This window comes from Parasteatoda tepidariorum, chromosome 2, assembly GCF_043381705.1.
Source record: "Parasteatoda tepidariorum isolate YZ-2023 chromosome 2, CAS_Ptep_4.0, whole genome shotgun sequence".
Taxonomy (NCBI): Eukaryota; Metazoa; Arthropoda; class Arachnida; order Araneae; family Theridiidae; genus Parasteatoda; species Parasteatoda tepidariorum.
In genome coordinates this window covers 82,153,211-82,177,094 of record NC_092205.1, presented here as the reverse complement: position 1 = coordinate 82,177,094, position 23,884 = coordinate 82,153,211, and the positions used below count along the sequence as shown (strand labels likewise).

At 26.5% G+C, this 23,884-nt stretch overlaps 1 protein-coding gene across 1 annotated transcript; it reads left to right on the top strand.

Annotated features, from left to right (window-relative positions):
* The first annotated feature begins 126 nt into the window (after window positions 1-126).
* On the top strand, window positions 127-22,798 carry LOC107449665 (RCC1 and BTB domain-containing protein 1). The gene is made up of 14 exons (XM_071177818.1): window positions 127-408; window positions 5,404-5,645; window positions 6,728-6,818; window positions 6,929-6,996; window positions 8,321-8,428; window positions 8,843-8,985; window positions 9,904-10,094; window positions 11,025-11,080; window positions 11,336-11,406; window positions 12,781-12,834; window positions 14,478-14,575; window positions 17,334-17,464; window positions 19,863-20,035; window positions 21,541-22,798. The coding sequence occupies exons 4-13, from the start codon at window positions 6,973-6,975 to the stop codon at window positions 20,001-20,003; spliced, it is 1,017 nt and encodes a 338-aa protein (XP_071033919.1). The 5' UTR covers window positions 127-408; window positions 5,404-5,645; window positions 6,728-6,818; window positions 6,929-6,972; the 3' UTR covers window positions 20,004-20,035; window positions 21,541-22,798.
* The last annotated feature ends 1,086 nt before the right edge of the window (window positions 22,799-23,884 follow it).

Sequence of the window (23,884 nt, the reverse complement as noted above, 5' to 3'; positions counted from 1 at the left end):
TAGCTGTTTTGAAACTTAACATTTACTGCGTAACCCTAATTAAAAATATTACAAATGGACGACGAAATTAAAACCTGAGCTAATAAATATGTTTTATAATTATTCACTGCAACTGCTAGAAAAAAATTTTTTGTTATTGTTTTCTGTTTTGAAAATTGAAAGTTCATCTGTACATTTTAGAAGTTTACAGTATATTTTACAATAAAAGGTATACTTAATAGAATCATGCATGCAAAATTTTTTATATAATGTTAACCAATCATGAAAGGAGTAAATTGACTTTTTCCCTTATTTATTGTGTAATTTTATTTCGATTTTTATTTGTATTCACAAATGAAATCCATTGTTTCAAATTGTAGTATATAGTTCACTAATCTTTATTTTTAAAAAAGAAATCAAAATACCAATGTGTAGGGATTTAATCATTAATTGTCCTTGCTCATATCTGTGGTAAAATTCCTAGTTATAAAATTAAGTTTACTAGATTTCACAAATATATTATTGCTAAATGCAATTAATTATACCAGAGTTCTTACTTTTTTTTGGAACTGAGACTTCCTTATCATTTATCTCAAACCCTGTGACAGAATTTTTTTGGACTTTCTGCGACACACCTCTCCAATACTAATATCTTTCTGAAAGATACTTTTAAAAATAACAAATATACATGTTACTAAATTAAACTAACAAAAGCATCAACTTCAAAAAAAAAACTTTTTGGATCAAATAAAAATTTTTTTTAAAATTAAATGTGTAAAATTTTTTTACTCTAATTTTATGGGCTATATTTTCGAATTTTGTAGGCGGGAAAACACACTAATTATTTATTTTTTCGCATTTTGTAAATTACCTTCTCATTGAAACATAGTGAAATCCATGTCAGTAAATCGGATTCTTAAAAAAAGGCGCTACTAAATATGCTAAGTTATTAAATGCGCATTTCGAGATTCAGTTGCTGTATGTAATAAATAATATAAAAATATTGGATTTTAAAACTAAGTGGAAATCAATAGTAGGTAATAACTGCATTTAAAGAATTGGAGCGAAATTTTCTGCAGAAAAAAAAAACCAAATTTCTTACTTCATTAATCTTTATTTTTCATTGTTCTCAAATGAGAACCGAAAAAGAATTTTTTTTCTCACTCGGATGAGTGAGAAAGGCATCTTTTGAATGTAATTCTGAAGCAAAGATAAAATCTTTCGAAAATTTCTGCAGAAAAAAAACAAAAACAGTTTACTTCCCAAAAGAAAAATCTTTCCGCAAGAACTCTGTAACATTCTGCGACAACGTCGCTGTGTTGCCACAATTCTGCTACGGGGATCTCATATAAATGTTTTTCTCTCACTTTGTTAATACAGTCATGTGATTAAGTTTCTTTAAAAGTTATAATTCTCAAAAACATACAATATAAGTTGTATCTATATAGTTCCCTATATATCTTTCATCTAAACATTAAATATATGTTAAATGACTTAACTTATAAAGTATAGTGTCGTTGGTCGACCAATCAATGACACTCAACTCTATAAATTAAGTCCACCAATTAAGACTACCAATCCATCGAACTTTATTGTGGAAAACTAATAGTTTTCTATTGCAGTGATAGAAAAACAGCTGGACATGGTGTAGGCAAAGTTATATTAAAGATTTATTTTACTCTATCCTACACTTACTACTAGGGTGTTAATTCATAGATTAATGTTAGGTTAAAGATTCTTTTGACTTAACTTTACGGGGTCAGAATTTTACATAGCTTACCATCAGTTGATTCTTTTGACTTAACTTTACGGGGTCAAAATTTTACATAGCTTACCATCAGTTTATTAATTTGTGCTTAAAGCTTGAGTTACCAAAAACTGTTGGATTTNAACATCTTACATGAAGAAACCTTACCTACGGTAAACACGCTACGGTAAACACGTGGTTGCAGAGAAATGCGTTCTGAAAGAGATTCCGTGGTTCGAAAGGATGGTGCTCTGTTGTTCTTAAAGGTTCTGAACAATACTGGTAAATAGGGAAGCTAGATAATGGGACAGATGTTGAAAATAATAAAAGATCCAGGAAGAAAAGTGAAACGAATTTTAATCTAAATGCGAGAAATTCGATGAAATTCGATTTTCTCACCATTTTCAAAATGCGAGAAATTCGTGAATTTTGAAATTGGTTTACAGAATGCGCGAATTTCTCGCGGTAATCATTTTTTAATGCGAGAATATAAAAAAATATGTGAGATTCTCGCTCTGTAGTGAAAACACTGAACTCTGTAACATTCTGCGACAACGTCTGCTACGGGGATCTCAAATAAATGTTTTTCTCTCATTTTGTTAATACAGTCATGTGATTAAGTTTCTTAAAAAGTTATAATTCTCAAAAACATACAATATAAGTTGTATCTATATAGTTCCCAAGATATCTTTCATCTAAGCATTAAATATATGTTAAATGACTTAACTTATAGAGTATAGTGTCATTGGTCGACCAATCAATGACACTCAACTCTATAAATTAAGACTACCAATCCATCGAACTTTATTGTGGAAAACTAATAGTTTTCTATTGCAGTGATAGAAAAACAGCTGGACATGGTGTAGGCAAAGTTATATTAAAGATTTATTTCATTCTTTAAGCTTTACTCTATCCTACACTTACTACTAGGGTGTTAATTCATAGATTAATGTTAGGTTCAAGATTCTTTTGACTTAATTTTACGGGGTCAAAATTTTACATAGCTTACCATCAGTTGATTCTTTTGACTTAACTTTACGGGGTCAAAATTTTACATAGCTTACCATCAGTTTATTAATTTGTGCTTAAAGCTTGAGTTACCAAAAACTGTTGGATTTAAAAGATGGCAAGAGTGGACATTGCCTTGTCTCAGTCCATTTGTGATGGTTAGGTATAGGTTCTTTAAAATAGCTTTGTAGTTTTGCTATTAATTTTGTCTGTGTTAATGTTAGTACGGTAGTTAAACAATCTTTTCAGGGATTTTTAAATTCTTTCATTGCATCAGAGTTCTCCCAAGGAATAAAAAAAGGCAAGGCCTCCCAGAAAAAGGTATTTTGAAAGAGTAGCATAACACAGTAATAATTTATCTAAAGTGTAATATTATGTAATAACTGAATTTGATTTTCAACAATTTTTAAATTACCCTCTTATAATATTTGATGTGTCTGTTTCAAAAAGTAATACTCACTCATTATCAAAATAAGAAGAAAAAAAATTGTAGTTTATAAAAAATAATCACTGGTCGCAAGTTTTTTTTTTTTTTAAAGTAAACTAAAAAGTTCATAAACAATAATTGATAAACAACTTGAAAGCTTTTTTCTGTAATTTAAACTGAAAATTATGAGACAATAAGCATTTAAAGGTGCATTTTATTAAAAAAAAAATACATTTGCTTAAAAAATAATATTGAATAATTATTAATATACCTTCCTCCGACCAAAAAAGAGAGAAACTTATTAAAATTTAGCCAGTTGAGAATAATACATACTAACAAAATAATCATTTGTTATTAATTCTATAATTGGAATTAAATCTATAAACACAGGTAATTTTGCCTATCAGCGTGACTTATTATTCAGGGGCTGTCTAGGTTTTTCAGTAAGGTACCTATTTTGTAAAAATTTAAACATAATTTGTAAAAGTTATATTAAAAAATCAACACAAAAATGTGGTTAAAATTTGGATTTATCATTTCTGATGGGATACAAAAATAAAATTTTTATGAAAAAGTATCTTGTGAAAGTAGCGTGACCCGGGGTAATTCAGGATCACTCTGTTTCTGGGGTAAATAATGATCACCTAAGTTTTATTTAAAAAAAAATATTNTTACTAAAGAATCTGTTAGAATTGATTGTGTCAAAACGTGATGATTTAAAAGTGCGATAAAAAATTGCCATTTTCTAAAATTTTATTATTGTGTTCAGAAGTTCTCGCGGGCCGCACTTCAGTAGTCGAAGGGCCGCATTTGGGCCGCAGGTTGTGCACCCCTATCTTAGAACACTAATTTTTAAATGAGAATTATCACATTTGTTGCCAATATGACTAAATATGTGTCTGGCACTTTGTTTGTCAACCTGCTAGGCAAGTGGCCTTTCACTCAAAAAGGTTGTGCACCCCTAAGCTATGTTAATTATTACCAGGTCCTGATTGGTGTGGGCATAAAATAAATAAAAGAGTTTTAAAATAAAATTTCCCTTATGACAATGGAACATCATCTGGAGTGCACAATTAGGAATGCAATGAAGATGATACTCTTATTCACTTTCATCTTCAGCTCTCAAATAGAGGTGTGCACTGAAAGTGATGCTCCATTAGAGCATTGAAATCTGCATACTGGGTGTGTCACAATTCCCTGTCTCGTTTTTTTTTAAGCGTAACTTCCTATGTTTTTTTTAATGGAGTTACTTTAAAGTTTATGTGTTTGTGTCCCCTATGCCACATGATTTTACAGAATTATGATGAATGATCACAGTCTTCTTCTTTACCATTGATCTTGATATGTAGCAGCTAGTGTAGTAAAAATTTGACTTTAGAATTGAAGTCTGTTGTGTCACCAAAAGTTCACACATTGAACATTTGTGCAGAAATTTGTGATGTTTTTTTTCTTATCAGGTAAAGTATAATTTTTAGATGTCTGGAAATATTTTGTTTTTATAAGCCTTACGAATCCTGGAGGGAGTTGTTGCACACTCTGTATATGTGATTGGCTCTTTCTTTATCTGTTATGACAGCTATTTATGTTTTTCAATTTCAAAATGGGCACAGAATTTTTATTTACCTTTTCTTTATACACAAAAATATGTTAAAATTATGCGGATTTTCTTGTCTCGCTGTTGTATAGTAATTTATTACTCAAGTTATCTTTTTGTTTATTATTTTTCATAATAAAACAAAAATTTAACATTAGAAGTCGATTCCTAAAATCTGTAATTTTAAAAATATATTCATATATATTTTAAAATATATTTTCATAAATATATATAAAATATATATAATGTTATTCTGTTTGAATAATTTTTTAGAGGCAAAACACTTTTAGCAATTTTTTGAGCAACATTTTTGCATGCTTGAAAATTTAAAAGCTAATTTTTACCAACATGGTGTTACGAACATATCATGTGTTTTACATCATCTATTCCAGAAGTGCTGCTTTCAAAATTCTCCTTAACCAAGGAAACTTCTTTGGAAGAAGAAACTTTGAAGTTCCTTTTCTAAAAAGAAGGAGCAAAGCTGAAACGACTAACAGTCAAAAATATGAATCGAATCTTTTTTTTTTTAAGTGAAAACAGTCTGTACAAATATTTTCAATTCCGGTTACCTTTCACATTTTTTTAAGTTTAATTATTTATCTAAAATATTTTTTTGGAATTTAACTGTGAATTTTCCAATTTCTTTAGTTGAGAGTTTGTGCAAAAAAGGCATTGAAAGTTTTGCATATGGCAGTGGGCCACATGTGCTAGCAATTTCAGCAGAAGGAGAACTTTATAGTTGGGGTCATAATGGTTATTGCCAACTTGGAAATGGGGGTACTAATCAAGGTCTTAGCCCTGGCCTCATTTCCTCAAATCTCATTGGACGAAAAGTGATAGAAGTCGCTTGTGGAAGTCATCATTCTATAGCATTAACTAGTGAAGGAGAAGTAAGCCTATTCTGAATCGATTAATTAATTATTTGTTTCATAATTATTTCAATAACAATGTTTTCATTTTATGAAAATAGATTGCTAAGTGGTTACAGTTGAAAAATGTGTTTCCTGATGATATAGTAATTTTATTTTACCTAGTACATTAATTCACATTGCATGAGTTGGTACGCATTATCTAATTGAAATGATCTAAAATAGATTTCCTAATCATATATGTATATTGTTAATATGATTAATTGATTTGAGTACATAAAACTGGTTGTTGTACATAATAAAATAGGCAGATTAATATTAATTGTTTGCAGTTTTATAATTTTATCCGGCTATTTGCTTATATCATATGAATTGTGGATTAAAAAAAACATCCGTATGAGACATTAACCAATTATCATTAATAGCAACCTATTGGTTTGTCTTTCTGGTCAGGTTAGAGTAATTAATTTAAAGAATATGTTCGTTCTATTCTTTGGTTATTTTAATTTATAATTAATTAATTTTATAAATCAGCAAACACTATCATTGATCATGTCTATGAATAATTTTGTTTTGTATCTATCTAATGTATAACCAGCTATTAAATGTTATCACATTAACAAAGGCAGTAGTGTTCTATCAAAAATAAAAAGTGGTAGGAGAAGTATGTTATTTTTATGAATGTTTGACTGAAATGCAATCTCCTGACTACCAGGACATGCTGTTATCTTAATTTATTATATTTAGCTCTAAAATTATTCATTTTTTAAAGAGTTCAAGCTGAAATTTAAATGTTTTCTTAATTTTAAACCATTAAATTGAAACCATTAATTGGTTCCCACTTTTTCATTTTTGATAGGACACTACTGTACTGCATTAACAATAATGTAGGTTTTATTGGTAATAATAGTTAGAAATTTTCTTATTAATAGGAATTTCAGATTAAGAAAGTATCTTCTTGATCAAAGATTGAATTTATTTCTTCCTAGTGAGCTATGCTTTGCTAAAATTATGTTTTAGAAATGATAATTATAATTGATAATTATAAATTAGAAAGATAATCGTTTGATGTGTTTTTAAAAATAACCATATTAATGTTTTAGGTGTATTCTTGGGGACAAAATAATTGTGGTCAAGTTGGACTTGGCACTACTACCAATCAGCCTACTCCTCGTAAAGTCACTGCTGGAATAGGTAATTACTATTGTGTATAACTAGTTTTTACAGTAAAGAAAGTGTATGAAGTTTTTTTAATATTTTTTATTCTGGAAAACAAACTTCATAAAATTAAGTATTTTTTTAAGGTTCCAGAAAATGTATATCTGTTGCTTGTGGCCAAACTTCATCAATGGCAGTCCTAGATAATGGCGAGGTAACATAAAAATTTTTTTTCTCATCACTGCATTATATTATAGAATTAAAAACTCTCTGAAATGAATTGGCGAAATAAACGAATAAATAAATAAATAAACAATGTTAGTTTTATTTGTTTAGTGAAATAACTGGATTTTTAAAGTCAAACTTTTAGTGTTCATATGTTTAATCATTAAACGATTAAAAAAAGTCAGGATATCCTTAGAATTTCAATACTTAGCTAATTTATTGGATGGTGATAAAATATTCTAGTGATCTACAAATGAAAATTTATGCAAAAAAATTTAGAGAATAATTTCACTCCTCTATTAACTTTTTGAGGAATGAATTAGAAAAGAGTAAAGTATAAAAGAGATTTTTAAAATTGAGATTATGTTTGCGAATTTCTACCATTTTGTAACACAGATTATATTATAACTAACATATAAATGAAACGAAGTAAATAAAATAGAGTTATAGTCTGAATATTTAACCAATAAGCATTATTAATACATATGTTATTTTAATTTTTTCTGTTTTTATGGGTTAATTGATTAAATTTTTTTAAAATAGGTAATAAAACCTTTGGAATTAAAAAAATGTATGTACCATTTCCCACCATTCATGCCCTTGTCAGTGACGTTAAAAAAGTGTACTCCATAAAACAATCTTGAAGCATCATCCAATTATTCCAAAACTGACATTTCAAATTTTATTCTACTTTGAGTTGAAAAATCTTTTTTAAATGACAGTCGGAGTTATTGGCAGTGTTAGAGCAATAGCAACTAATTTCCTCTATGCTTGAAAGTCATTCTCACTCATTTTGATTAATTTTCTAAGAGATTATCTTTATTCAACAGGATTAAAAAATACATTTTACAAAGAAGAATCCTGGTAAAAGTTTTCACATGCAGGAAATATGCATCTAGATGCATATTGGCACACTTTGGTTGCTAGTGTAGATTTTATTTTGCTGGGAAATTAAAGAATTACAAAATGGGAAAATAATAAATAAATAAAATTGAACAAAAACTGATTAAAAAAAGTTTTCAATGACCTTTTTATCCAAAGAAATAAATGGCTGCTGAGGATAACTTGTGTAAATTGATTACGAATAATTGTTTTATTTAACTGAAAAATATAAACTAAAATGAGCATGAAATTTGTATTTGTATGTGTAAGAATTTCTGGAAATAAATTTATTAAGTTGTTGCTGGAATTTAAATTTGGAGTTAGTTATTCTTCTGAGTCTTTATAAAAATTTATTTTAATAAAAATTATATATATTATTTATTATAATGAAAATTATAAATAAATAAATTTTTTTCCCTTTCAATTTGCAGGTATATGGTTGGGGTTACAATGGGAATGGTCAACTTGGCATAGGAAGTAATGCTAATCAAGCAAACCCATATCGTGTCTCAAATTTGCAAGGAGTGGCAATACAGAAAGTAATTGTGCTATAAATATTAAAAATATTTTTTTAATTATCATAGCTATTTATAATTTTATTTTGCTGCATATTAAATTGTTCTAAAGTTTTTTTAAAAGAATGAAAAATTTACCATTAAAATAAATTCTTATTTGCTCCATATAGAAATATTGAGTAATTTCATTTACATAAAAAACAAGCTTCATACTAACTTTGTCTTCATCTAAAAGTTCATTTGCGGTCACTTTATAGTTATTATTTTCCTTAAAATTTATTTTTCATACAAGGTGAATGTAAGTATAGATAATTCAAAAACAGATTATCAGAAGTTTACTGCTTACTTTAATTTTACTTCTGTATTCCTTAAAAAGCCTAAAAATTATAAATGTATCATGATTCTAAAGATATTAAAGAGTACTTTGTTTTATTTTAGGTTGTTTGTGGTTATGCACATACAATGGCCTTATCAGATGAAGGCATATTATACGCTTGGGGTGCTAATTCTTATGGTCAGCTTGGAACTGGAAATAAAGCAAACCAAGTTCTTCCAGTCAGAATTGCATCTGAAATTGGAAGGTAATAATAAAATTGAAATATTATCTCTCAGAATCTTTGTGATTTATTAATTTTTTTACCATGTAAATTTCAGAACCTCTATAGTTATTTTTTAATGTAAATTTCATGCTCAGAACCTTTATTATTTTTTTTCAATGCAAATATCATCCTCAAAATTTCTATTGTTATTTTCCCCCCCATAAATTCATGCAGAAAACCTCTTTTATTTTTTCCACGTAAATTTCATGCTTAGAATTTCTGGCATTTTTTTTTTCAATGTGCATTTCTTTTCTAGAACCTCTTTTTTTTCAATGTGAATTTCTTGCTGAAAGTAATTGGTTTTTTATGGTCTTGGTAATTATGGTTAATTGGTCTTCAAATTATTTAATGTTAATAATATATAAATTTAAACAAATTTTAATTCTTAATTTAATTAATTAATTTTTTTCCCACTCTTAATTTCATCTCAGAACTTTTGTTATTTTTTTCAATTTATATTTCATGCTCAGAACCTCTTTAATTTTCTTTTCAATGTAAATTTCTTCTCAAAACCTTTGATAATTTTTTCAATTTAAATTTCATGCTCAGGACTTCTGTTATTTATTTTTTAAATGTATATATATTGCACAGAACTTCTTTCATTTTTTTTCTATGCAAACTTCTTCTTAGAGCCTCTTATTTATTTGTTCTTTTTTTATTTGAATTTTATGTTCAGAACTTCTTTTATTTATTTTTTTCGATGTAAATTTCTTTCTCAAAATATGTTTGTTTTTTTCAATATAAATTTCTTCTTCCGAACCTGGTACATATATATTTTTTTCATTACAAAATTCTTACTCAGAACCTTTTTTTTTTCAATGTAAATTCTCAGAACCTCTGTTATTTTTGTCAATGTATTCTGTCTGTAATTCTAACATTAAATAATTTTGAATTATGTAGGGTTGTTGAAATTGCTGCTTCACATTATAATCATATATCAGCTGCCTTAACTCAGACATCTAAAGTATACATGTGGGGTCAATGTCGTGGTCAGGCTGTTACATCTGCAGCAGAAACTCCTTTCCACACATTGCATGATGTTTTTGCATGTTTTGCATCTCCTGCTGTAACTTGGGTACCGATGGATCTTGGTAAATTTATTCATTTACTGTTTAATTTCTTGTAGTAATTTTTAAATATATGGTTCATTCTCGTAAAAATAGTTTTTTTTTCATACCCCAGCTCACTTTATGCTCATTTTATGATTTATGCATATTTTTTAAGTATGTAGAATGTATTTTAACAAAATAATGAAAATAGGATTATTATTTTCAATTCATTATTTTTTTAAAATTTCTACAGTTAAAATACTCCTACATTTTATTTTCTTACTTGTCCCTACTATTGAATTAAAATTTTAAAAAAAATTGTTTTTTAGAAAATGAGCCATAGGTTTGCATATTTATATGTAATATTGAAATATGGAATTCATAAAATACATTTTAAACTAACATTTTAGAACAAATATTGACCTGCTTTATTGTAAACCTGAAGGAAACATTCATTTTCTTTCTGAATTTTTAATTATATGATCTAAAAGGAAGTGCTAGATAATATTGTAGAAGTTATATTTTATTTGAATTTTGCATTTTAATTATTTTTTTAGGAAAACGTTGTTTTTTTTTTAACTGTATCTATCTTTTATTCAGCTCTAAATGTTTGACGAAACATTTAAATAAATGTTTTATTTCAAGAATTGTTTTTTTTTTTTAAATTTTTCTTTAGTTTTTTTAAAAACCAACTTGAATATTGTTTTAATAAATTCCATGTGTCCAAAACTGTTTCGATTTTAAAAATAGTCTTTTAGTCTCTTGATATCAAGGGACCTCTTTTCAATCATAATATGTGTTATGAATAGTTTTATTGGGATTAGATTTTAAATTTATAATTTTTGTATGTTTCTTATCATATTACTAAGCGTTTACTAAAATGCGACTTTTCAAATAATCTTTTTCTCTAATGTTATTTATGCATCTTTGTTTTATCATAAACCTATCACAAACTGTTTATTCTATTTTTAGATGTAGTGTTAACAAATAGAGTGAGTGATAGTATAAGGCAAGCATTTGATGATGAGGTTGGTATTAATGTTATAAAAACTTGAGACATTAATTGTATTTGTTTAATTTTTGCAGTTATTGTTTTCATCATTTTCTTAAAGCTTAGTTATTACTATTGAGTTATTTATATTATTTTACTTAGTTCATGTAAAACTTGTCACTTAATGTTTATAATTTTTTTTTTATCTCCACACTAGTTTATTAGCTATTTTGATCTAAATATGCTATGTATATAAATTTAAAGTGCATAATTGATTTATTTTCCAACATAGGACACTTCTGATTTAAAATTTAATGTAGATGGAAAAATAATTCATGTCCACAAATCTATTCTTAAAATACGGTAAGTTGAAATTTTTTATTTTAGTTTAATATTTTTTTATTCTTTTATTGATATAGTTGTTTTGTATGCATTGCAGTACATAGTACAACATGACACTAAATTTTTTTAAAAATTAATTTGACAAGATCACTAAATTACTTATTTTTCTTTGAGTAAAATCCTTGGAATTACCAAAGGCAAACCTGTTGGACTTTTCTACCAGGTTTGAGGAGAACTTTCTGTGCTGTAAAAGCCTTGTATTCTACTCGCCGAATGCACATAAATTGCATTTTAATCACAAAAATTAAAATTATTATTATTATTTGTTATTATTTAATCAATAAATGCTTTATTAAGCCATTTGTTGTACTTATTTATTGCACTAATTATTTATTTTAAAGTGAAAAGAATTATGCATATTTTTGTTTAATAATGTCTTATATAGTAAAATTTTCATCTAACCTTTTAAATAAAGCATTATTATGTTTTGACACTGAGTTGTCCTTTTTATATTTCACACAAGAACGAAATGAGATTTTTTAAATGAATAAATTTTTTATGTTCTAGTGCATTTCTTTTTTATAATTTCAGTAACCTTTTTTTTTTTAGCTAAGTTTCCTTTGCTACAAATAGAACATAAAAAATGCCTTTAAATACAATTTTAGGTTAAAAATATTAAATAAACCTATTGTTTTGTTTTTGATTCATGTCCTTAAAGCTTTTCAACTTAGGCGCTAGCACTCTTTAATTATTAATCATTGTTACACAGAATATGAGTAAATTGCAGAGTACCATACATTTTCTTCATTTTTCTAACTTCTAGTCCCGCAGCTGACTGATCGTAAAGACACCAATTGGTCCCAATAGAATACCAAAGTCAAGCATCACTGACTACGATCAGTAAGCAGATGGGTGACCACTTTGACCAGTCTGCTTAGGGGCTGAAGGGGCGTGGTATCAGTCCTGGTTAAACTGTTCTATCGTGCTTGACTTTGCCCGCAGATTATCTTGCTGAAGCAGGAGGGCATCTCCTTTGCAGAGGATTAATATTGCGATGGCAAGTCTTCGGATCATCCTCAGGGATGTTTCCCAGACCTTTGCCAATAGCCCATTGTGCAGTCCCAAGTACCTTCCTTCATCTAATTTCTTATGCATGATGATTTATAAGTTTTCTCACCTTGTATAAATACTAAAGATTCCAAAAGATTAAATGAAATATAAATCTACTTTGTTTGTGGACAGTTTCGTAAATAAAGAGAACAATGCAATCTGTTGTGTAGCGTTTAGTATACAAGGAAGATTTTTCCTTATATTTGCTTTAAAATGTTTAAATAATTTTTTGTTCATTTTTTTCTTAATATATATTTATTTCTTAATATTTGTTTTTGCTTGTAGCTGTGACCACTTTCGCTCAATGTTTCAAGCACACTGGGGTGAAGATGAGAAAGAGTAAGTAATCTCTTAGATTATATTATAGACTAGCTGAATGCCCATTCTTCGCTTGGGGTAAAAAAAAATCAATAAAACAGTACTGAACAACACTACCAAACCATGCACGAAACTAAAAGATATATACGAACATAATTAATGTTAACTAAAATAATTCCAATATTTTTTATTTAGTATTATATTTTACTGTTCCCGGGAAGCTTTGCATTATTGGATCAAGCAAACAGGTTTTTAGTAATTAAACTCATCAAAATAACTGTTCACAGGTTAACTGTTATTATTAATCATGTTATTATTAACTGTTATTATTAATCATGTTATTATTAATCATGTTATTATTAACTGTTATTATTAACTGTTATTATTAAACTGTTATTATTAATGTTGTTAATCATTATCATTTTGCATGAAGCTGTTGCTCAATACCATGTTAGTCAAAGTTTTGCATAATCAAGCAATTTCCTCTGTTACTTCACCTTTTTGAAAGATTTTAAAAACCTCTTTCTACAACCGTATTACAACTGCTCAGTATTGATACAGTTTTATTAGGTAACAAATATACTAATACAATATTGTACTTATATTATTATATTTGTTACCTACTAAAACTGCATCAATTACCATGATGCCAGTAGTGCTTATTACAAAAATTAATTAAGTATCATTGGAGTCAATTAGAATTTTACGAATTTTTATGTTTCTCCTAAATGAATTTGTAGTATTTCTCCATTAATTTTGCTTTATAGTACATAGTTTATCTTTTATTTCAATTAGTAACTATTACCAAAATTAATTAAGCATTGTTGGCTTCAAAGATAATATAACAATTTTTGTTCTTTTCTTTTAAACGAATTAGAACTAATTTCCCAATAATTTAGCTTTTTAGAACAGTTAGAGTGCTTTCTATTTTATAAATGCAGTAAAGAGAGTATGGAATTATATGGCCTAGTGAAAAGTTGAGAATGTTGAAATCAGCTGCTTTTAAAACTCGTGGAAGGATGAGAAAAAAATTAGGATTTCGAAAGTGCTTGCCTGCTGCCAAACCCTTGTTTTAAGCCGGTAGTGTGCACTGTTCGTTAAAACTGTACAGTTTAAATCGTCTTAGTCATAATTTTCAATATTGTTGTAGTTTGTTAATAAACAGTCAGTATTTTGCATGAATCATTTTTCTTACAATGTGCAACATATTTAGTTAATTACTAGGGAGTGGAGGTAGGAAGTGAAACTCCGTCCTATCCGGCTTTTTTGTTATCCTGTTTGACCTTAAATCACATTACCAGATAGTTGACAGTTTACTTTATATCTATAGAACTTATAAAAAGAAACAAGATTATTTTCCTGAAGGTCAATAAACGAGTAACAGAAGCCAATATTCAGTTGCTAGTTCAAAGTTTACTTAAGGGTTCAGCTTTGGACTATTATCTTTTTGTGACTATCACCAAAAAGTTTACTTAAAGGCTGCAATAAGGGAGAAGGGCAATGATTTGATCATAAATGAAAAGTTTATGTTTTTTATGGGAAAAACATCTTTAATTTTTTTTTTTTTAATTTTGTAGTTTTAGAATTATTTATATGATTAAAATAAGTAAAGTGATAACTGATTTTTTAAAATTGTAATCCATTTTGTTTAATGTATTTTATAGCACCATTGACATCACACAATTTTCTTACCCTGTTTATCGAGCCTTTTTGAAATATTTATACACGGATGAAGTTGATTTGCCTCCAGAAGATGCGATTGGTAATTCATAATTAATTTTCTTTTCAAATATTGTTTATGTAAAGTTAAGGGGTCACAGTACCCTTTGCAGCATTTTTTTTAAAATAAAGGTATAATCATTCATTTTGTGGGTGCTTTACATGCTCATTTAAATGATAATCAATAATTTATCTTCAAAAAATAGTTTAACTGTTTAATTTTTTAAAATTTGAAAAATAATTGAAAATTTTTAAATTTTTAAGGCTTTTTTGTTTTAATTTATTTTCAAATTTTTTTTCTCTTAGTGCTTACAATATTCATCTTAACAATTTTGTGCATTCATTTGTTGATATATCAATTAGAAAATTTTTTATTGATTATTTTGTAAAAAAGTAGAAAAAAAAGGTTAAAAATTCCTATTAGATATATATAACATGCTGTAAAAACTGTAATAGCTCATAAAATGCTTATTCCATGCACAATTTAAATAAGCGTATTATACTTAAGGTAAAAAAGTTTACTTCAAAGCTTTATCTTAAATAGAAAAAATTCCTTAGGGATTTAATTAAGGCAAAATTATCATCTATGAGAAAAGGCACTTTAAAGTGTGTCTGCTGATCAAGTTTCTGTTTTAGGGCAACCTAAAATCATTCATAACTTTTTTAAAAGTGTAGATAGAGAGATGATTTTTTTTTCAGTACATTTGAAATAGTTTTAAGTTTTATTATAAGCAATAAAAAAAACATCGATATTTTGGTTATTTTTTGGGTACTGTGACCCCTTAACGCTCAATATGATAACAGTTGTCGTCGAAAGCAAATAAAACTTTTATTGCTACATTTTAAGTGTACTAAAGTAACACAAATATTTGCTCATAACTGGAAATACTTGATGTGTTTTGACAAAAAATTTGTATATTCTTCAAAATCAAAGTTATTAGCTGTGAGATTTAACCCATCAGCGTGAATTTTTTTCTCTCCCAAACGGTCGTGCAAGTGAAAAAAATTCCACGTAATTTTTTACTTTCAAATGATTCTGTACTTAGAAAAGGCCTCAGATTTTTTTTTTGTGCTGAGCACTTACATATATTGAATTAGATAAACTATCTAGAATTAGATTGGAGTAAAATGACATTTCATCGCACAGTTTTCTGATTACAAGATGGGTATTCAATTTGAATAACAGTTGTATGAAAAAGGTATGAATATTGTGATTTGATTACTGGATAACAATTGTCTCTAATACCTTAATGAATTTATTATTTATTCGAATACAAATAAATCACTTGTGATAGCCAGTCAGGAGTTACTTTTTGCTAAATCTTCAAAACACATATGCAATGAAGAAGAAATAAATTATTTGTTTTACATTAAATAAGTTTTCCTTATATCCTGAATATATTTTAGCTACAACATGAATAATAATGATTATACCACATCACATACTTTTTCTTGAAAATAAGCCTCCTAAAATAAATTGATATTTCACGTAAGAGTCAATGTATGCAATGTAATCAGCATATTATCTTTAAAAAGAAGTTTACAAAAACTATGAAAGTACTTTTCCAAACCTATAAAATGTATGCTTGATATTAAACTGATTTCTGAAAGCAATAACGTATCTTTATTTGATTGTCAATACTCCATAACAGGGGTTTCCAACTTACATGAGGCCGGGGACCACATTTAAAAACACAAATCAAATGGCGGACCGCCAGTTGGAAACCCCTGCTCTATAATACTTGCTAATTTTCCATTTTTTTAAAAACAAATTAAGACCCATCTTGAGAAAAATGTAAAAACTTAACTATGTATGCTATATTCAAACAAATTTTTAAGTCTTGACGGATGTAAGTCTAATGGAAATTCTCCGTATTTCTTCAGAAGTAATAATTATTGCTGCCCCTGATTTTTTATCAGAAAGTTTTAAAATACTAAATACTCAATCACAACATTGACCCTGATAGTATTTCATTATTGTCCTAGATTTTTCTTTCTCAATGAAATCTAACAAAAATTTCTTTTATAAATAGGTCTGCTTGATCTTGNCACAAAATATTCAATGAGAAAATTGAGGTTTGTCTGCTGCAACCACCAGAGAATAGATATTTACATTTTAAGTTTACAAATGTGTGTTTAAATATTTTCGTACAAAATGAGTGGTTTTAAAAAGTTAAATCGGAGAATTTCTTCGAGAAAATTTCTGATACGCACATGTTAAATTATATTCACAAAATACGAAAAAAATGAAATAAAAAAGAGCAACATACACAATTATTTTTGTATTTGAATAAAGATTTTCTTAGATGCAAAACCTGAAAAATAAATTTCTTTGCACAGTTGGTATGTTAAATTTCACAGAAACGAAGAAATTAGGTTTTTATTAACCAGAAAAGTATTTTAAACCCATATAAATTTTTTACGAAAATTATCCGCAAAAAAATGACAACTAATATATTTTAGTTTGCGAGCCCCTGAGCCGCCAGTTGGAAACCCCTGCTCTATAATACTTGCTAATTTTCCATTTTATTAAAAACAAATTAAGACCCATCTTGAGTAAAAATGTAAAAACTTAATTATGTATGTTATATTCAAACAAATTTTTAAGTCTTGACAGATCTAAGTCTAATGGAAATTCTCCATATTTCTTCAAAAGTAATAATTATTGCTGCCCCTGATTTTTTATCAGAAAGTTTTAAAATACTAAATACTCAATCACAACATTGACCCTGATTGTATTTCATTATTGTCCTGGATTTTTTTTCTCAATAAAATCTAACAAAAATTTCTTTTATAAATAGGTCTGCTTGATCTTGCAAATTCTTATTGCGAAGTGCAATTGAAAAAACATTGTGAAATCATCATTAAGCATGGGATAACTGTTGAAAATGTGGCTATGCTTTATGCTGCTGCTATAAAATACTCAGCTGAGGTAATTTCTTCACATGTATTTGCAATTGTTTTCATTTTCACATAAAATGAGATTTCTTCTTTAAGTAAGAGTTTGTAAGTTTTTTTTCTAACTGTATTGAAAATTAACTTTTATTTTTAAAACCAGAGTATAATTAAAATGATGGTATTAAATTCTTGGATGTAGGTTATTTTTATTTTTTTTCAAACTGTGCTAAATTTTGTTGACTTGTAAGTTAAGAAAAAATTTAGAAGGAAGTTATAATTTTCTTAAAAATAAAATAAATTGATGAATAAAAAAGATTATAAACTATGTTGTTAGGATTCCGAATGAATTACTTGAAGGTTGTCTAAAATCTGAAGTTATAAAAATAGGAAGAATTCTATATATTTCTTCCATTAAGTGTAATTTTTATGCTTTATTTTCATCGGAAAAGTTTGTACTATTTTTATTAAATAGCTCATTTTTGGCAAAACAGGGAAGTGTTGATAAAAGTGTATTAGAAGAAAAAACTTTTCTTAGACTTTTAAAAACCTTAAAAAATTTTAAAGTTTAAATTTTTTTTTTATGTTTAACATCAAAGCTAAAAATATAAACGTTAATTTTAGCCAGTTGGGATTTAATTTTAGGCAGCACTGCATTTTATTTGCTGATAAAAATTTTAATGTTTATAACTGATTGTTTGATAGTCCTATTTATTATAGTCTACCTTAATTAATTTTCTTAAAGTTTTGTTATTAACATAAGAAACATAGAAATAGCTAAATGTATTAGAAACAAGTTTATAAAAAATTTATAGTTTTAGCAGTTTTAATATTTAAGAACTATTTTTATTTAATAATTTAACATTTTAATATATAATTTTGTTATGCAATAATGTTAAGTTTTCACAATTATTGAGTTCGTAGTTTAATCTCGCCTTATTTTTTTAAAACTTATATTGTTAAGTTAAAACACAATTTTACTTCATTAAATTATTTTGATTACTTTTCATCCGTAATATTTTTGAAAAATTTGTAGAATTTTTGATTTTACTGAATTCTTATGGTTGTGTTCAAGCTACTGCCATCCCTGAGTCCAAATAATTAATTAATCCCACTTTTTTGTTTGAAAGACATCATAGTCTTAAGTAGTAGTTTAATCTACTAATTTTTATGTAGCAAAATTTTAATAATTTTGTACGTAGGTTATTAAAATTTCTTAATACTCCTTTAGTCTTTGTTAAAATATCGATAAAATATAAACATTATGAGATATCGTTTTAAAAATAAATTCTGTAAAGTTATATTGGATATTTGCCTTACATAATAATTTCCAATTCCTTTCTATTTAATTCATATTTATTTTAAGATCATAATTTTTCTCCTTGTGTGTAAACTTTTTATGCTAAATGTTGCATTTTGTTTGTATTTTAGCACTAATTTATTTATGTTACATAACTCGATACATTGTGTCGTTGTGGTACATTGTTTCTGTGATACATTATGTTATTGTGATACATTATTTCTGTGTTACAAAGTGTCTTTGTATCTATTTACATTAATTGATCAATACGGCTATTACTTAAATAACTTAATAACTTATAAGTAACTTTTTGCCATACACCATAAAGTAATTTTAAAAACTGTCAATTTTTTTAGGGCCTCTTAAAATTTGAATTTTCCTATTTATGTTTTAACATTGGCTTTTAATTAAAAAAAACATATCTATGTACAATTATTATTTTTTATTTATAAAATCATAAAGAAAAGAGAATTATTTTTTCCTTGGAATAAATAATGCTTGAAACAAACAATAGCTGCACGAAAGTTACAATGCATATAACTATTTCGATGATATAAACAAGCATTAGTGACAAGACACACAATATTCATTTCATGTATTTGATGATGATGAAATATTTTGTTGATGCTATAAACTAGCACTGTCAAGATACAATGGATAGTCATCGATTGGGAAGAGATTATTGACCTTTAAAAATTTCACTTCAATACAATGTTGTCATTTTGCTGAAAAATTATCATTAAAGCATAACTCCTCATACCATTAACTCAAACTTTACTCCTCATACCATGAACTTAATAAAACACTAAACTAGGTTGCCCTTATTTTAACTAAACTCATACCACGATTTGGCTTTCAATCACCTTCTTACAGTAGATTGACAATTTTCATTTTGTGTATTTGCTCTGATGATAATAAAGTATTGTGTGTCTTGCATTAATGATGCATATTTATAGCATCTATAAATACAACTAGGTATGAACTACCTATACAACTATTTAATTTGCACTCATTACTTTGCTTTATGCATTAATCTGAAATTTCTTAAAATAACAATGTGATTACCAAGTGTTAAAACAGAAGAATTTATTGTATGATAGAGTATCAACATTTTAACGTTTTGTGTATTACATAGGAATTAAAGGAGTTCTGCTTTGGCTTCGCTTTAAATCACTTGACTGCTGTTGCCCAAACTGAAGCTTTTAATAAACTGGATGAACTAACAGTGAAAAATTTCATTCTTAAAGCTGCTAAAAATGGAGCATTCAAGTACTGACATAAATATTGAACTAGGCTTTTATGCAAAATGTAGGTTTCTTTTTTTGATATTTTTACCTTTTTCTTTTGCATTCAGTTACTATAAGCTTGTCATTTCTTTTTAATAACTTACATTACTTGATTACCTTTTTTACATTATCAAAATTTACAAATAATAATAATTAGCTTTCTAAGCTTAAATTTTCTTAATTTCTTTTTTTTTATTAATTTTTTAAGATAAAAATATTGTTTTAATTAATAATTCCATGCTTTAAAAGGGATATTAAATACAATTTATTTCAAATGAGTTAGTTTTCTCTAATTAAGAAGATTTTAGTTAAAAATTTCTTAATAATCGCTGCTTTTCTAAGTTATTCTACATTCTATGCCTGTTGTTTGTTGAGGTAAATATATTGACCAGCTAAACATTATTTGATTTCAAAAAGTTGTTTAAATGTTAATTTATAAGTCATTTATTCTTAATATTTTTTTTAAATGAGAAACTTATGAACTATACTAAAATTGCAAAACATTGAAATATACAAAAAACAAGATTTTTTTTCCTTCCAGTTTTTGAATTCTNTAATCGTTGCTTTTCTAAGTTATTGTACCTTCTATAACTGTTGTTTGTTGAGGTAAATATATTGACCAGCTAAACATTATTTGATTTCAAAAAGTTGTTTAAATGTTAATTTATAAGTCATTTATTCTTAATATTTTTTTTAAATGAGAAACTTATGAACTATACTAAAATTGCAAAACATTGAAATATACAAAAAACAAGATTTTTTTTCCTTCCAGTTTTTGAATTCTGAAATACAAAGTTATAGATGATTTTACTATAGTTATATTAACATAAACTTTCATGAATTTTTTAAAAACTATTTTCCTCATAGCTCTTTTTTAAAATCTATTATATTTGTTTTGTTTCTATGCTCGTTTTAATAATGCGTATATATTTAGTTAATCACTAAAAATAAAAATAGTTATTTGAAAGTTAGTTTTACTGCATTACCAAAAGTATAGTTTTACTAAAAACACCCTTTTTTTCAATCAAAGAGTAACCAGTAACTATTAATTATTGAGATTTATGTTTACTTGTTTCCCAAAAGCTGTAGTATTGTTTTCCTGCACTTTTCTATTCATCTCTTCATTTCTTTTCAAACATGTGTCGATGTTATCTATACCACCTTTCTTTTACTTGTAAGTAAGCTTTAGATTATTTTTCCTGATATTTCCTTTGCTAGCTTTTCTATAGAATAAATCATTTTTTTAAAAATAATTTCTAATTAAATATATTTAGTTTTAATGTGCACTTAAATGCTAGATTTAAAACTAAATTTTTTTTATATATGTCATGAACTATTTGAAATTTTTTTTGTCTCTTTGCAAATATCACCATCATTTTTTAATGAAGAAAGTTATTTTGAAATTTATCTTTTTTCAATTAGCCTGATAACTTTTATGTATCTGGTGTTGTTTTTTAGTAGCACAAAATGTATGTGAAATTGTATATATTTCTGATTTTTTTGATGTTTTTTCATGATTTTTTTTAGATTACACAAATTTATGGGACTTAACAGACTTCAGTGAGGAGATTTTGTTACATTATTATAAAAATAATGTTTCACTTCTTTTATACTTTGTATGCTCGTTACTAGTTTTAAAATTATATGTTTATCTATATCTACAGTAATTTCTCGACTATTCTGCCTAATCTATTAAAAGGTAGTCCGGATAACAAAATACCGGGATAGGACGACATTCCACTTCCTACCCCTCTCCCAGACAAATGAAAACATATGTTGCACATTTGAAAGTAAATGTTTAATGCAAAAATACCCAATGTTTATTAATAAACTACAGAAATCTGAAAATTTATGGCAAACACGAGTTAAAATGTACATACAACCGCTTTATTAGTCTTCATTTTTTTATCTTTTATTTCCCAAAATGAGTTTTACTAATGGCTGGTTCCATTATCCTCATTTTTATTAGGCAGGATAGTCAGGAGCATCCTGTATATGTATATACATTTATATATTTATTATCATTAGTTTTTTTGAAGTTACAGTTAAAATGGAGTAAAGTCGTCATTAAAAGCCTAGTTCAAGTAGCATATTTTCATTTTTTTTCCTGTAATATTTAATTGGAATTTTGAGCTTGGTGATTAAGAAAATGAAATAAATTATTGTGATTTGTGATAAAAGAAAGTAAAATATAATTAACAAAGTGTATTTCAATATATTTCGAGTTATAATGTGCTGCTTGATGTTATTTTCAATCCTTCATTGAATAATCTTTGGGGTTATGACCATTCGAGGTCTAATTCTTTTTTAGTTTTTCGATAGATCAAATAATCAATCAAATCTTACTTGTTTTAAATGATTATTAACTCTTTATATTTTGTTTTACTGAGTTAAATTTTGCTTGAAAAATTTCATTGTCAATGGTTTCTCCATAGAATAACATGAAAAAAAAAAAAGCTGATTTTGTGTGTGACTTATTTTAAACTGAATTGAGTTTAGCATTATTTGGGAAAGCTTAGCGAAATCTTTTCAATTTATCCATGTTTTGTTTTCTTATTTTGATCTTAATTAATAGTGCTATGAGAAATAAAACAGTTTGTTATTCTACATTATTCCATTATTGGTTATTCCATTATTGGTTGGAAAAAATGACTGTGACAAATATTTTATCCTGAACTGAGTTTGGGATTGGTCAATAAATGAGTAAGAAATCTTCCAAATTTATGTATTTTTTTATTTTCTTAATTATTGATTTAAATTAGTAATGCAATAAAAAATAAAAAAACTTGTTATTCCACATTATTCCATGATTGGTTTCTAATGTGAGAAAAAAAAACAGTGACTTTAACTGTGACATACATTTTACTGTAAACTAAGTTTAGGGTCAGTAAATGGTTAGGATAAATTTCAAAATGTATAAATTTTTTATTTTTTTATTTATCGATTTAAATTAATAATGCAATAAGAAATAAACTTGTTATTCCATGATGGGTTTCTAATGTGAGAAAAAACAGTGACTTTAACTGTGACATACATTTTACTGTAAACTTAGTTTAGGGTCAGTAAATGGTTAGGATAAATTTCATAATGTAAGCATTTTTTATTTTCTTGTTTATTGATTTTAATTAACGCAATAAGAAATAAAAACATTTATTACGCAGTTTATTACATGTTATTCTATGATTAGTTTCTCTATGGAATAACATAGAAAAGCACTGACTTTGTTGGTAGTAAACATATTGGTAAATGGTTAACAAAAATCTTCTAAGTTTATCTATTTTTTATTTATTAATTTTAATTTATAAGACAATAAGAAAAAAAGCAATTTGTAGATATGTAAATAAATATTATTTGCTTTGGGAAAACTATATTGTTATATAATTATTTTATTTAGTTCATAACACCCTCAATTTCAAAAATATGTGATATTGTACTTATTGTTGTTTTTTCATTCCAAACATTAAATTTTTGAAGTCTTTATGATATAAGGACTAAAATATATCTATATATTGTTCTATCATTGTACAAGCATTTCTCAAAAGGTGGAAGCATAAACGTACCAAACCCTAAGCCCTGACAACAACAAAGTTTAAACTTAATTCTCATTAAAAATTTTAGACTAAATATCTAGTTTCATTTAGTGACAGGAATTAAAATTTTTAAAAAAAATTTCTGTAAATAATTAAAATAAATATTCTTTACAACAAAAATGGCCAATTATGAACATTCATGAGGTTAACTGAGTCAATGTAATTCCAAATTTTTTTTTTTTAAATAGTGTTTACTTGTTTGCAAATAAAAATAAGAGTTAAAATTGAAATCTAAATAAAATTAAAATAAAATTATTACTTATTAATTATCTTAACAAATG

Coding starts and splice junctions, on each gene's coding strand:
- LOC107449665 (XM_071177818.1), top strand. CDS start 6,973: ATGGCAGTCCTAGATAATGGCGAG. Junction 11,081..11,335: donor GGCAAGCATTTGATGATGAG/GTTGGTATTAAT, acceptor TTTCCAACATAG/GACACTTCTGATTTAAAATT. Junction 14,576..17,333: donor GCCTCCAGAAGATGCGATTG/GTAATTCATAAT, acceptor TTTTATAAATAG/GTCTGCTTGATCTTGCAAAT.